At 38.5% G+C, this 13,753-nt stretch overlaps 1 protein-coding gene across 1 annotated transcript; it reads right to left on the bottom strand.

Moving 5' to 3' along the window:
* Positions 1-670: 670 nt before the first annotated feature.
* LOC121946325 (V-type proton ATPase subunit C 1-A-like) lies at positions 671-10,469 on the bottom strand. Its single transcript, XM_042490844.2, has 13 exons — positions 10,311-10,469; positions 9,657-9,817; positions 8,995-9,062; positions 7,440-7,525; positions 6,685-6,779; positions 5,181-5,272; positions 4,850-4,948; positions 4,639-4,707; positions 4,331-4,423; positions 3,998-4,091; positions 2,931-3,028; positions 2,685-2,811; positions 671-1,420 (listed from the first exon to the last, which is right to left on the bottom strand). The coding sequence occupies exons 2-13, from the start codon at positions 9,786-9,788 to the stop codon at positions 1,322-1,324; spliced, it is 1,152 nt and encodes a 383-aa protein (XP_042346778.1). The 5' UTR covers positions 9,789-9,817; positions 10,311-10,469; the 3' UTR covers positions 671-1,321.
* Between the last annotated feature and the right edge of the window lie 3,284 nt (positions 10,470-13,753).

The raw sequence follows: 13,753 nt of genomic DNA, 5'->3' as shown, positions 1-13,753 counted from the left end.
GTACTTATATAAAATTTTGATGTCCTTGTACTTTACATTTCCATATTTTACTACTTTACATTCTGCTGCACTGCATTTCAGCAGGAAATATATCTATTTTATTCTGGTAGGTTTGATTGCCATTTCTATTTACAAGATACTTTTTGGATTTAGATTTTGTGCATAACACAAGTCACTTTGTAAAATATGATGAAATGTTGACTAAACTGCCCAACAATATACAATAAATAAGCAATTCAAAGTGGCTGTAGCTCGACCGCCCACAGCATGAATAAACCACTTACATCTGAATGTATTAATGATAATTAACCAATAATATAATAAAACACTGACATGGATACTTTGAACAATGAGTACTTTTGATACTTGATCACCCAAACACTTCCAACACACGTGTCTATTTGGTGCCCTCTGCTGGTGATATCTCCAGCTGTCCTCTGTTGAAACTGAGGTATTTTCTGGATTCCAAATAATTTCTGTTGAAAGAGGAACTGTTAAAATTGCCTGCAGCTCTGCATATGATCATGAGTCATCACATGGCTTCTCCACTACACAGACACTGCCTACATTTCTTCCATTTCTCATTGCCATTTCACACCCACACCATGTTCAGAATACCACATTATATTTTTAAAAAATCTAGTAAGTAATTACACACATACAGCAGTCATTTCCGAGTTAATTCTCACATGTTTGATATGATTTATTCATCAATCATAATTATTCAATCAATGGCTTACACAATACTCTGATACAGATCTTATTTGACAGGAAATATACACAACATGAGACGACAACACACACTCGTATCACAACTTTGTTGCACGATGTCCGCAAGGGTGACCCTGCAATCTCAGAAACATACACACCAGATCTGGTTGCCATGGGTACAGCGATAACATCGCCCATATGTAAACACAAATCTCTGAACACCGACACAGAAACTATCAACACACACCAGCACACGTGGAATGACACAGTAAATATACAACTTTCCAATAAGATTTTTTTTTAATCCACTTCACGTCCAAAAACGCTTATTATCTGTGAGGTGTGAGAAGAAAAATAAACTGTAAACAAAAACAATCATTAAAAATCTTCTTTTGTCCCTTGCTAGTAAAAGTGGTAGAAGCTTGCTGATGAGCCTTTTCACCACGAGGAATGAACATGCAGCGTCGTCATTCAAGCAGCTGACGGGGAGAGGCGACAGTGAGGACACAGACAGCGAGGGCGGTGGGAGGTGGGGGCAGGAGGGGGAGGTTTCTACCAGGAAAGATCCAAATTAATCAACACTCAACAAAAAGACAAAATGGAGAAAGTGTTAAACTTTAAAGTCCAACAGGTTGCAATCGATCTTGTAGTAGACGTAAGGATAATACTCCTGCTGGCTCAGGTTTAGACCCGGGATGTCCATCGCAGACTGGAGAAAAAAAAAAGAAAAAAAAGAGTTCAGGCTTTTAGTGTGAGAAAGTAGCTCTGAGAAAAAAAAACACCAGAATTCAGTGCTTAGCAAAACTAAATTTACCACCAACATCTAATTAGTTCATCGCTGAGTCTACATAAGATGCTTGTGCCAAATTCGAAGGAATTCCCTCAACGTATTTTTGAAATATTGCGCTCATAAGAATGAGACAAACTGAGAATTGCTGAGAATGAGGTCACACTGACTTTGACATTTGACCTAAGATCACAAAAATCTAAATAACTTCAAACTTAAAAAAAAAAAATCATGCTAAGCTTCTTATCATTAAAATGTATTACACCGAAACTGTTAAAAAAATAAAAATCAATATAGCTTTACACATCAATAAAAATATAATTTAATGCAAGAATACAACCTTGTACATGGAGAGGTTAAAAGTACTTTTTTTACTGTCTTTTTTGCAGTAACCAGCTTCGGCCATGAGAAGGAGCAGCTGTTATTATCTGACACAGTAATGGAGCTGTTAGAGACTCCATCTGTATGTCCTACTTATACACTACTTTGCATACCCACTGTACACAGAACGTACAACATACTAATCAGCACAGTATGCTGTTTTTTCAGTAAGTATACCAAAAAGATACAACAAACTTTACCCTTTTATACAAATAGTAAAGTATTTAATACATGGATGAATATTTACCATGTCAATCAAACTGTGCTTTGGAATGTCACATGCAATTAAACTTCAGATTTATTTTATCATTATAGATTATAGATTTATTATTTTTATTGCTGAACTGTGATCATGTTCTAAATGTCTTTTGTGCATTGCGTTGTGGGAAAAACAGCACCCATTGACAGTACACTCAAAAGTCAACTAAAGTTAGCATTCAGAAAGTCTGGTTTGAGAGTATTTTTTCACTTTCATTTACACTTACACTTAAAATAACTGCAAAGACCTGTATTCAAATATTTGAAAAGCCACAACACAATGAAGTGAAAGTCTCTAAAAAAGATACTTTGTGATATAATATTTTTAGTCAAGTATGTAATATATGTTATAATATGTTGCATTTATTATTTTAGTAATGGATTAAAACAATAATGAGATCATATTTCTGCCATGATAATCATACTATAAAATTTTTGTAGTATCATATTTCTATGTTGCTCTGATGTGGAGTGTTGTTTTTGATGCTATGACCTTGTTCTAAGTACAACAGTATGAGCCTTTATACAATATTGTCAAAGTACTCACATCAATGATAGCTGCTGCACTGCTGTCCAGATGTTTGTACAGGTCATTGAGTACCTCCCTCAGCTTCTTCACGTTCTTCTTGCTTGGCTGCAGGAGCATGGCCTGAAAGTTCACCGGCAGCCCATACCTGGAGGAACACATTATATAACTATGCTCAATTTTATTTTATTTTATTTATTTATTTTTTAACTAATAAAAAAGGAAGCAAGCACTGTCAAATGACACTTCAGCTTCTGACTAAAGTACCTTAAAACAGATTCCACAAAGACTCTGAGTGCTTTGATGTGAATCCACGCGATGAAGGCTTCACTGAAGTTAACTTTCAGCCATCGGACAAGTGGGCCCTGCAGAGAACACACGCAGATTAGGGTTTTATCTTTTTTGGATTTGGGACTCTTACAGTCTCGGATGAGAGAGACTATATTTGTAAATCAAAAATATAAAATGTGTTTCTCATCAAAACGTTTTCTGACTGATGCTAGCTAGCTGCACAGCATTCTTTAATTGGCTGTTTTCTAAACAAAAAATAAATAAAAATAATACAACTTAAAATAAAAAAATACAAGAAAAAGTCACTCTACTATTCTTATACATAGCACAGTGGGGGCAAAATCATTTAGTTAGAAAAAAATAACTTTTTAAACTTTTTTTAAACTACCAATTTAAAATATTTAATTAAAACATTATGTGCCATCCAGAGTGATTTTTTAGAAAGATACTTCAGGATTTACATACCTCTTTAGCTTTAGCATATCACTTCTCAGTAGTTGGGAGAATCTGGTTATCTACCACTTGGTAAAACCTTCAAAATTGACCCCACTGACATGCAAGACCATACGACAAAAAGGTAATTTTGACATATAAAAGTAACTTTGTTATAAAATAAAGCAGCTAACGAAGCTACTCCTTTATTAGCCCCACAGTGGGGGAATTTGCACTGTTACATTGGCAGAGGGGATGGTGTGAAACAAAAAGCCAAATATAGGAGGAAGTAAACAGCAAAACAAAACAAAGCCTTTCAAACTAAATGTAATAAATAAACAGACTGAATGGCTGATTTCACATTATTGCCTGCGGAAATATTGATTAATCCAGTATGCTTGGCAATTATGAAGCATATGCACAGAAGATAATGGGCAACAGCAGGCCAAATCACTGATGTGGTTCCTTGAAAAGATCGAAGGAGGCCTTAAAGTATCCAGCGTGGAGCTGCATCAATAAGCATGTTTTAGCAGCCACACACTGTGTACACATCTCTAAGAGAAGTCTACACGATAATAACCTTTTAAATTCTGTCCGGTTCTATCACTTACAAACTGCTTCTTCTTATCTGTGGAGAGCCGCGTCATCTCCTCTTTGTCTGCCTTCATCTCCTCCTCATTGTACTGGAAGTCTCTCACTGTGAACCTAGAAAGAAGACGTAGAGGGCAGAAATCAGCCTCATTTGATCATTAATATTTTGATTAAAATAAAGACACTGGTGTAAACCTGTGAGTTGATGTATTTATTTGGAGATATTTATATTTGTCTAGCAGTCAGACTTTATTTGAAATGGCTTCATCTTTTCTTACTGCACAGCTCTTGTTTATGATTGGTACAGTCCTGTGCAAAGATGGAGTGTGTCTGCTCAGTATAACGGCTCTTACTTGTTCTCTCTGGCTTTGTGCTTGAAGTCATCAATGGCTTTCATAAATAGAGTGACGGAGAACAATCCGCTGTCATTGTCTTCAAATAGCAGACTGGAAGAAAAGACATGTACTTGTTATACTACTGTAATAAAATCACAATACACTGTGGATTAATGGGTACATAATTATTCAATATAAGAAAAAAATACAGACGAAATCAAAATATGTGAAACTAATCATCCACTTTAAATTCAAGTGCTTGTTATAAGTGTCTCTGACAAAATCTGTTTGATTTAATATTTATTTGACATGATGATGTCACTCACTTTGAGGATCGAGGCACCACCATCTCAGCCAGAGTTTCATATGTTTTCTGCCAGTCAGCGTATCCCGTCCTGAAACAATGAAGGACGAGGAGATACTAAGATACCATCTCAGTTTTCCTTCTTCTGAATTATGCTACCACACACAGCTAATACAACCAATTTCACTCAGATATGCTTGCAATACTTGTCACACTAGAGAATTAATACTCACTTTGGCACAACTACCAGTAGAGTGACAAGGTACTCTGAGTCAAGTACAAAGTCTTCCTTCTTAACAATGTCAGCCAGGCTCCTGGTCAGCAGGCTCCCCCTGGTGACACATAATAACATGACAATACATGGAGAAGGTTGCCAGCATTGACATTTCAGAGTCATGGTAACTTTTAAGATCACGCTGACACGGTTATGGAGACATGGTCAGTGATCCCTGAAGTTTTGCTTTAAGGCAACTTGATTCTTGAAAAGGCTGCTGTGGGCAGCTACATCACTTCCTACAAAAACTCTTCAGTCTAAAGGTAGCGTCAGATGTGCATGCCACTTACGTATTCTTCCTCTCTAAGTTCTGCAGGTTTCCCTTCAGGTTGTTATAAGCTGATGCTCTGGTCTTCAGGTCATTGTCAATCTGGGTAACTTGCTAAAAAAGATAAAAAACAAAAAAAACAGGGTGACTACAGGTATCAGAAACTTCAATTTAAAGATTTTTAAGATAATTTTCAACTAATTTTAAGACTGAGTTTTGGACAAATCCTCTTTTTTCTTTTCTAGAGCATTGCAGGTTAAGTAATATGTGGTCCCATGCAGATGGTTTTATGTAAGAATATGGTTATTAGAGTGAGTTTGGTTAATCAACATTTTACCAATAAGTAAGTACAAGTATTAAGTAAAAAGACAGTATTTGCGTCAGTGGAAGGTTTATTGATTTTTAACATCGGAAACTTGGACTTCCATGCAAAAGTTCTTGACTTATTTTGACAAAAAGAAATGGAACGATGACAATTAAGACCTGACTTATGCAAAGTTAAAACTATTCAATGACTTTAATCTTTATAAAGCTGAATTTAAGACTTTTTAAGGACCTTCAGACACCCTGAAAAGACATCATTTAGACTTTTTGTATGGCTTTTTTGGCTTTATTTGATAGAAAAGATTATGGGTGATATGGGGGATGATATGGAGCAATGGGCCGCAGGCTGGAGTCGAACCCGCGGCTACTGCGGTGAGCACATGGGGCACCTGCTAAACCAGGTGAGCTAATGGGCACTCAAAACATGCCTGAAATTATGACTGAAAAATAAAACACAGAGTATCGTGGCTTTTAAAGTGCCAGGGTTTTCAACAGGGGGGGCGCAACCCCTCAGAGTTACTGTAGTGGGGCAGCCAAATTATTGTTTGATAATTTAAGTTTCAATTTAAGTTTTTTTTTCCTTTTCATTAAAATAGGTTCGAAAATTCACATCTATATGAATTCAGTATATAAGCAAAGGTTAAGCAGCCTAGGAAGAAAACAACAACCATTTAATTTATTTATCAATGATAGGCTAACTGTAAATCTTTGTGCAATTATGTGAAGCTAGCTAACACTACATCACTGTGCAGCACCGATTCCTAATGGCCAAGTGAGGTAGTTAGCTTACAGCTACATACTATAGAAACATATATTAGTACAACTATACAGACATTTTTGTGAGCCACAATGGTTCGTTTGGCAACTTTTCAAGCAGGCTAACACACCTCGCCATGCTGCAAGAGTGTCTGACTTTGCAGCTACAGGCACGTGTAAATGAGAGATGATGTGAAAATACTCAGAGAATTGTCAACTTAGTTTTTACGGTATAGAAGAGAGTCCCCACTGCATTTCTCTTTAAACTAAAGGGTCCTCGGGCTGAAAAACGTGGAAGACCCCAGCCTTAGAGTAACAAGTGCACAAAGGCTGGATGGACCCAGTGAAAATTAAATCCTATGTTAGAGCTCTACCACTGCCCATTAGGCTATATGAATACATTTACAGAAAAACGTCCATGCTGGATTCACTAGTGCGTGATTTACCTTTGAGATGATTTCTGAGATGTTTTTGAGCGACTGTTTGATGGGATACTTTGCCATGTCCCATTGAAATCGTGTGATGTAGGTGACAAGATCCACTGAAAAAAAAAATAAAACAAAAGGCCAGTCAGGCTACTATCAGCTTAGTGACAGATCATAGTAAAAAAGAAGTCTGGTAAAGCTACAAATTTATTGTAGTGATTGCAGTTCTAAACCATCAGATGGTTGTCAATGGGCATTTTCTAAGGATAGTTAAGAATATTTAGCACAACATCAGTAAGCCTGTTAACATTTGGTATTAACATGTGTCTTGGTTGATCTGATCACAGGTGGACAGCTACAAGTCTGTGTGTCAACATGCATCTTGAGTGACCACTTGTGAGCGGATCTCACTTCTCTGCTTCGTATGCAAATAAACACGCACAACATTTCACTGTGCAAAGACAAATTGTGTTGTTGTCGTGAAATGGTGGGAGTTTTGTCGTGGAAAATACACACTGGCATTGCAAATGTGGTCTGAAAGATCAGCTCTCAAGACGCATTGAGGACACGTTGGGTGCATTCACACCTGTACTTAAACTGTCCACTTGTGACGTGATCACCCAAGATGTTAGATTTTAACACCAGGTATTAACAGGGCCAGTGTGCCTTCAGTTGTTGTCATCATAACTGCTTAATTAACCTTGGTTTGCATTACCCCGCAGGTCTTCTTGACATTGAAATAATGTGGACACACTATGTTGGAATCATCACTGTACCTCCGTTGGCCAGCAGGTTCTCCTGCACTTTGTCTCGACTGTCTTCCAGCACGTCAGCCATGTACTGAGCAACCTTCTTCACCACACTGTGAACAGCCAGGAGACATCAAAAACGCGCAATGCCAACACAAACTGCATGCACAAAGCCAGCATAAACCACACACTCACCCTGCTCACACGACCACCACGACCTCATCCCCCACATTTAAGACAAACATACACACACACATCAAAACCTTTCACATATTCCTGTTAAGGTAATTTCCTGACAAGGCAATTTATAATATGGCAGACTTGCAGAGTTCAGGGGTTTTAACCACACTGTTCAGCAGCACATCAAAGCAGAGCTGTGTCTACAGTAGTGAAGCCAGGGAAAGACTGAGAGCCAAGGCACATCTCAGGCCTGAAAAGTTCATAAAAAAGTACACTTAGCTTTAATTTTGTCTTTCTATAAGACATTTTCATTGTTAATATTTTGACAAAATAACCCAAATCCAAAAAATCTGACTTCCAAGGTTCATACAATAAATTTCCATGACTTTGAAGCAAATTTTCAAGACCATACATTCTCTGAAATGACCATAAAGAGTCCTTTTTCATTATTACGTAGTAGCATTTAAATATATATATATATATATATATATATATATATATATATATATATATATATATATATATATAATTTCATTAAATAATTAATTCATAACAGATTACAACTGAATATTTAAATATAACATGATATAAATTACATAACAGAATTTTATGAGAGGAACAAAAAGGGGGGAGGCATTTCAAATAATTGTTTAAGCATTGTGGAGGGACTTATGCTTAATATTTTGGCTTAAGGGGAGGAACAGGCCTGGAAATTGCTATTTGCAATTTCCATGCCTATTCCTGTTTTTTTTCCATGATCATACACACCCTGGACTACAATAAAAACAACAAATGTGTTAATAGCTGCAATTCTGAAGAATTCAGTGGTTAGTGTATTCTTTTTTTCCAGATATGCTGGACAGAAACTTCCAAAAAGGAACTAGGTTAAAGCCAGGCTGCACTAGTCAGACAAGTGAAACCATGTTGCAAGGCTGGTCTTTCTCACAGCCTTGGAAATATCTACAGAGGAAGCAAAGCAGAGCTCGGGCAGTAATGGCTGTGTGTGAGTTTTGGATGTCAATATTTCCAAAAGACTATAAATGACACTTGAACATAGTCATGGCACATAAGTCATTGGGTATAAATATGACCGAAGAAAGAGCTGCTAGTGTCTCACCAAACTGTAAATTGCCAAGTTTAGACTGCGAGGCCCGTTAGCCTCAGACCCTTGTGAAATTCCTCATTGTTACAAGGTGAGGGGAGGGATTAGGGAATAGTAAACCGGCTGCATCAGAGAGGTCAAGAGGTGTTGAGCAGGTTAGTGAATTTTTTTCATGCCCTTTAAAACACAGACTGTATTCAACATGATTATGAGAGCCCTCTTAAATAACAATTTGATCGCTGAAACAGTAATTCCTCTGAGAATAGCTCATTCCAAGTCAGAGTAAAGCAGCCAGCATACCTTTCAACAAAGGAGTCTAATTTGGCCAGTTCATCCGACAGCCCAACCAAGACATCTAGTGTCCCCACCTGTTTGAACACAAAAAGTAAAACATCAGCACATCGTGACTTTTGAGTCATCGGCCGTAAGATCTGTGTGAAATGGGGTCAGCAAGGTTGTGTTTTAACAGTGACATCTGGGGATCAATCCGCCTACAGTGACGTCCAGGGGGCCCTATGTGCTTATGATGGCGCCTCTTTGTCCAGAGCCGCTGATGCATTGCTAACAGTTCCAGGAGAACACTGCAGGCCCATGTGGCTGCGAGGTCAGCGGGGTTACTTCACCTTCAGCACAGAAAGGAGCCGAACCAGCCGGGCTGGGCTGCTGTGTGGACGAAAACTTCACCAAACTAACACTTCATCATGCTTCCAATGGATCTGTCTACAGACTGCTTCTCTTACACACAATCAGCTTATTCTTGACAGTGGATATATAAGGTGAGTGGTTTCAACATTTGCCTACTTTTTGCCTTATAAAACCACATTACTTTTTAAATATTGATTACAAATAACTATGAATCACAAATGTCTACAATCAACTACTTGAGTGCATAGATTAAATACTGCACAGTAATAGCTCTGTACTTCAGCATGGGAGAAAAAGTATGACATTGTGATGCTAACCTTGAGGTCTGGGATGTTGAACTTGTGGTTGATGGAGAGGTTGTTAGTACGTGTGGTGGCTGCCATCATTTTGTCCCATGTTTGCTGGCAGGTCTTGTCTCCCGGTGCAGAGATCAACCAAAACTCTGTCATGGTTACAGCACTGGAGCAGCTAGAGAAAACTGAGAGGAAAACTGGAATTAGACTCATGTTAGCTTTGATATAATACAGCTCACCAGTTCATAAAACATTAAGAAATACTAAGCTTATCTCTTTATCAGCAGCACTGATCTGGCTACAGTACAAGTTAAGTCCAATGTTTATATACCTCCTGTCTTTAGCTAGCTGCTTGTGCTGTTGCCATGAAGTGTCCTGTTTACAACTAAGCTAATGAAATCCTGCTAAACTAGCTCAAGGAGCTCATTCAGTGTTTAAGTCCATTACAGGCTGACGTTACTAATGTGCCAACACTACATATTTCATTAACTGACTGTGAAATAACGTCAAACGGCCATAAATAAGAATTAAACGCTGTGCTGTACTCAAACCGAAGCTAACAAAAATGATGGTTAAGGTCAGACAACATACAGCAGGGATTAGCTACCGTTAGCCACTTAGCCTCACTCATAACAACAACGCAGGTAGCCATTGCTACTGTTTAACAGTTTCACTCACCTGTTGATAAAAATGGGCCGTTAAAAGTGAGAAATAAAGCTGTAAATAGCGTTTCTATGGCTTGATAATTTTCATAGTTGCCATTCAGTAGTGAGATCTCCTGACAGCAGCATCAGAGTCAGCTGACCTGCCAGAGGAACCGGAAGGCCTCTGCTCACTGAGGACACTCAGCAGCGACCACAGCTGGTGGACAGCGGGTACTGCAGGACAGGTCCCTGGAATAGTAGTCTGATTGTTGAGATTTTGATGCTCGGGCTCAAGGACTCTTCAGAGGGCAAGATGCTTGCGAACATATGCGATAGAGACCAGGTCCTTTAAACAAAAGAGTGTCTCAGTAAGTAGGCCAGACTCAACAATGGTGTCGACAGTGTGTGAATGTTATGCAGCAGTATGCTACATAGATCAGTAAGGGACTGTTCTTTACTTGTCAGAGGAGGATGTGGCTGGATTGAGACTTCACTACAAATATTTTTCCTTGAGCCTCACCAAGAGACTTGGGGAAAATGCACCATAAATTAGTTGTTAGATTTTTTTAAAAAGCACCCTTTGACCCCCAATATCTTAAAAAAGAAAAAAAAAGAATGTTAAGAGAATATAGAGAAGGGTTTTTTTTTTTTGTTGTTGTTGTTTTTTTTGTTTTTTTTTTAAAAAAAAGGGTTTTTCACTCTTGTAGTGCATGATGATTAGTTATTACAAACTTAATTTTTGGAACAATTTTAAGTGAGACATGTAAAATAAAATTATTTTGATGAAGTATTTCAAGCTTGGATTTGGTTATGGTTTGTTTTTGGGTTGTTGACATAAGTGTCAACATAAGAAGTGACATAAGAAGCATTCATCCCATATGATATATTCAAGAGACTTCGGAAATCTTAAAATACAACAATAATTTATGTTTTTACCTTTTATGGCTATGAATAATGGTGTAAACATGCCTTTCAAATAAGTTGTATGGGCCTCCTCTGAGCCAAAATAAAAATCATAAGTCCCTCCCCAGTTCTTCAAAAGTTATTTGAAAAACCTCTCCCTTTTTGCACTGCCCCCTCCCTTCTCATAAGTAACACTCCCAAACGTCTATTAATAAGGACGTTATTTATTAAAATGGAGCAGACACTTCCATAACACAGTTAATTTTTAGAAAAACAAATTAAGTGAGGCAACTTTTTAAAAAAAAATCTTGATATGGATTTAAACTAAATTTCCTGGATTACAAGATGTGATAAGATCTCCACCTCAGACTCGAGCCTCAACATTCCAAATGCATTACTGCCATATTAGAGAAGCAGACGGGCGATCCTGGATGCCAAGTCAGCAGCATTTGTGGCGTTAGAGTTACTAAATTTGGAAAAGCCAGGTCAAGTTTCCTGACTTTGGGTGTCTCCTACACAGAATCTGAGGAAAACGCCCCCCAAAGGGACATGTTTATAGTTCAGTGGCTCTGGGGTTCATTGTTTGGGACACAATGGTTGGTCTGCCTGGAGCCAACCCTCAACATCAAACGGCAGGGTGAGTTTGCCCATGGCTGGCTCGAGGCCAGTCTGACGGGATGTTATCAGGACACACACACACACACACACATGCACGCACGCACGCACGCACGCACACACACATGCACGCACGCACGCACGCACACACACACACACACACACACACACACACACACACACCATAATCAGTCAGACTACTGCTGAGAGTCTGCTGTGTGGTCCCTTCATGTTTAATATGAGAGAAAAGTGTTGTTTTAGCAAAAAATAGCATTGAATAGGAAAATAACTATTTATAGGCTTAATGCCATCACCTCTCACGCATACCATTCAACACTGTCATTGCATGGAATTCCATAGCTTTTAACTATCCCAGCCTCCCACACACATATCCTGTGATTGGTCTCACTGTGGTGTTTATAGTTAATGAGTAAGGCCTGTTAGTGTTAAAGTAGAATAGAATAGATGCATTAAATAGCTTACAAATCTTAAAACTGTTGTAACAGACATGGTACTGTCCTCTTCCTCCATTTCTCAAGAAAATGCTCCCTGATTTTCTTCTATGAATAAAAGTCAACAAATGTTTTCTGTTTGCTCACTTATGCATCTCTGGAGTGAAGGTCTTGCTGTGCACATTGCCTGGTTAATTTTAAAGGGATAGTTTGGATTTTTTGAAGTGCGTTTGTATGGGTCACTTATCCATAGTCAGTGTATTGCATGCAGTAGATGTCAGTTGGCAGCACCCAGTTTGGAAAAGCAGGCAGGAGTCTGCCACAGAAGCCAAACAATGTACTGCTGTGGATGGGGGCCAGCAAAAAAAACCAAAAAAAAAACACTTTAGCCACCTAAAAAATAGTCCAACCTAAAAGAAATGAATATCAGTTTAACTGTACATACTAAGTATTTTCACTGCTTTACCTTTCCGTCAGACAGTCTGTTCCAACAGGAAAGTTATTAACTGCTTCAGTGCCCCATCTAAACTCTTGTCAAAGTCACTGAACTCTATTGACAAAAACAGTCATTTTAACTTGCTGAACACAGGAGCTACTTCTCTACTGTTGCTCCTATCAGATAGTTTGTGTTATTTTGTGACTTTGGTGAGTCAAAACTAAGCCTTTTACATGCCAAAGTCACAAAAAAACAACCAAAAACTGTTGGAGGCAGTGATAGCCAGCTGCTCCTAAGTTCAGCATTGTTAAATCACTGTTTTTCTCAATGGAGTCTGGCTTTAAAAAAGAGAGGAATTGTAACGGGATGTGGTAGCAATTGCAGCACAACAGAGCAGGTGAGTAGTTGGTAATGACCTTTATTTAATCTTTTGGCAGGTTGAATGGAGCAAAGGTGAGTCTAATCAGGTTGCAGGTAAGTAGGGAGAGTTATCAGTTCTGGGGTCGAGCAGAGTTCGTAGAGAGACTGGAGTGAGCTCACGTTCACAGATGATAGTTCAGAGTTCGAGTGGGGAAATTGTGAACAGGAACCAGGAAAAGAGTCTGAGAATGAGTGCTGGATGGTCAAGCATGGAAGTGAAGACAATATGGCAAAGAGTGAGTGGAGTGAGGCTGCTTAAATACTGGCTTGATTGGAGATGAAGAGCAGCTGGGAGCACCAGGTGGAGGTGATGAGGGGGAGTGGCCAGGTGGAGAGAGAAGTGGGGGCGGAGTATGTGAAAAAATACCACAGCAGCAGGAGAGAGACAGGGCAGACTGTGACAGAAATATAATGGCTTTATTTATCAGTTGGAAATCACTGTCTGAGGTTTAGGTAAAACAGTGAAAACATTCTAAATATGGCATACCCTTACAATGACAATGATTTTTTTTATTGGGACTTTTTTTTTAGGTGGCTAAAATAATTTTGCTGCTGGACCCCATTCACAACAACTTAGCTTCTGTGTCAGACTCAAAAATACTTCTCCAAACTGGGGGTCTGCTGACTGACATCTACTGTATGTAATATACT

The sequence above is a fragment of the Plectropomus leopardus genome, chromosome 11 (assembly GCF_026936395.1).
Source record: "Plectropomus leopardus strain MGB_pleo_1.0 chromosome 11, ASM2693639v1, whole genome shotgun sequence".
Lineage (NCBI taxonomy): Eukaryota > Metazoa > Chordata > Actinopteri > Perciformes > Serranidae > Plectropomus > Plectropomus leopardus.
Note: the sequence above shows the minus strand (reverse complement) of the source record. Positions and strands in the feature narration are given on the sequence as shown.

Coding starts and splice junctions, on each gene's coding strand:
- LOC121946325 (XM_042490844.2), bottom strand. CDS start 9,788: ATGACAGAGTTTTGGTTGATCTCTGCACCGGGAGACAAGACCTGCCAG. Junction 7,526..8,994: donor TTAGACTCCTTTGTTGAAAG/GTATGCTGGCTG, acceptor GGCTGTTCACAG/TGTGGTGAAGAAGGTTGCTC. Junction 4,092..4,330: donor CACAAAGCCAGAGAGAACAA/GTAAGAGCCGTT, acceptor TCTTCTTTCTAG/GTTCACAGTGAGAGACTTCC.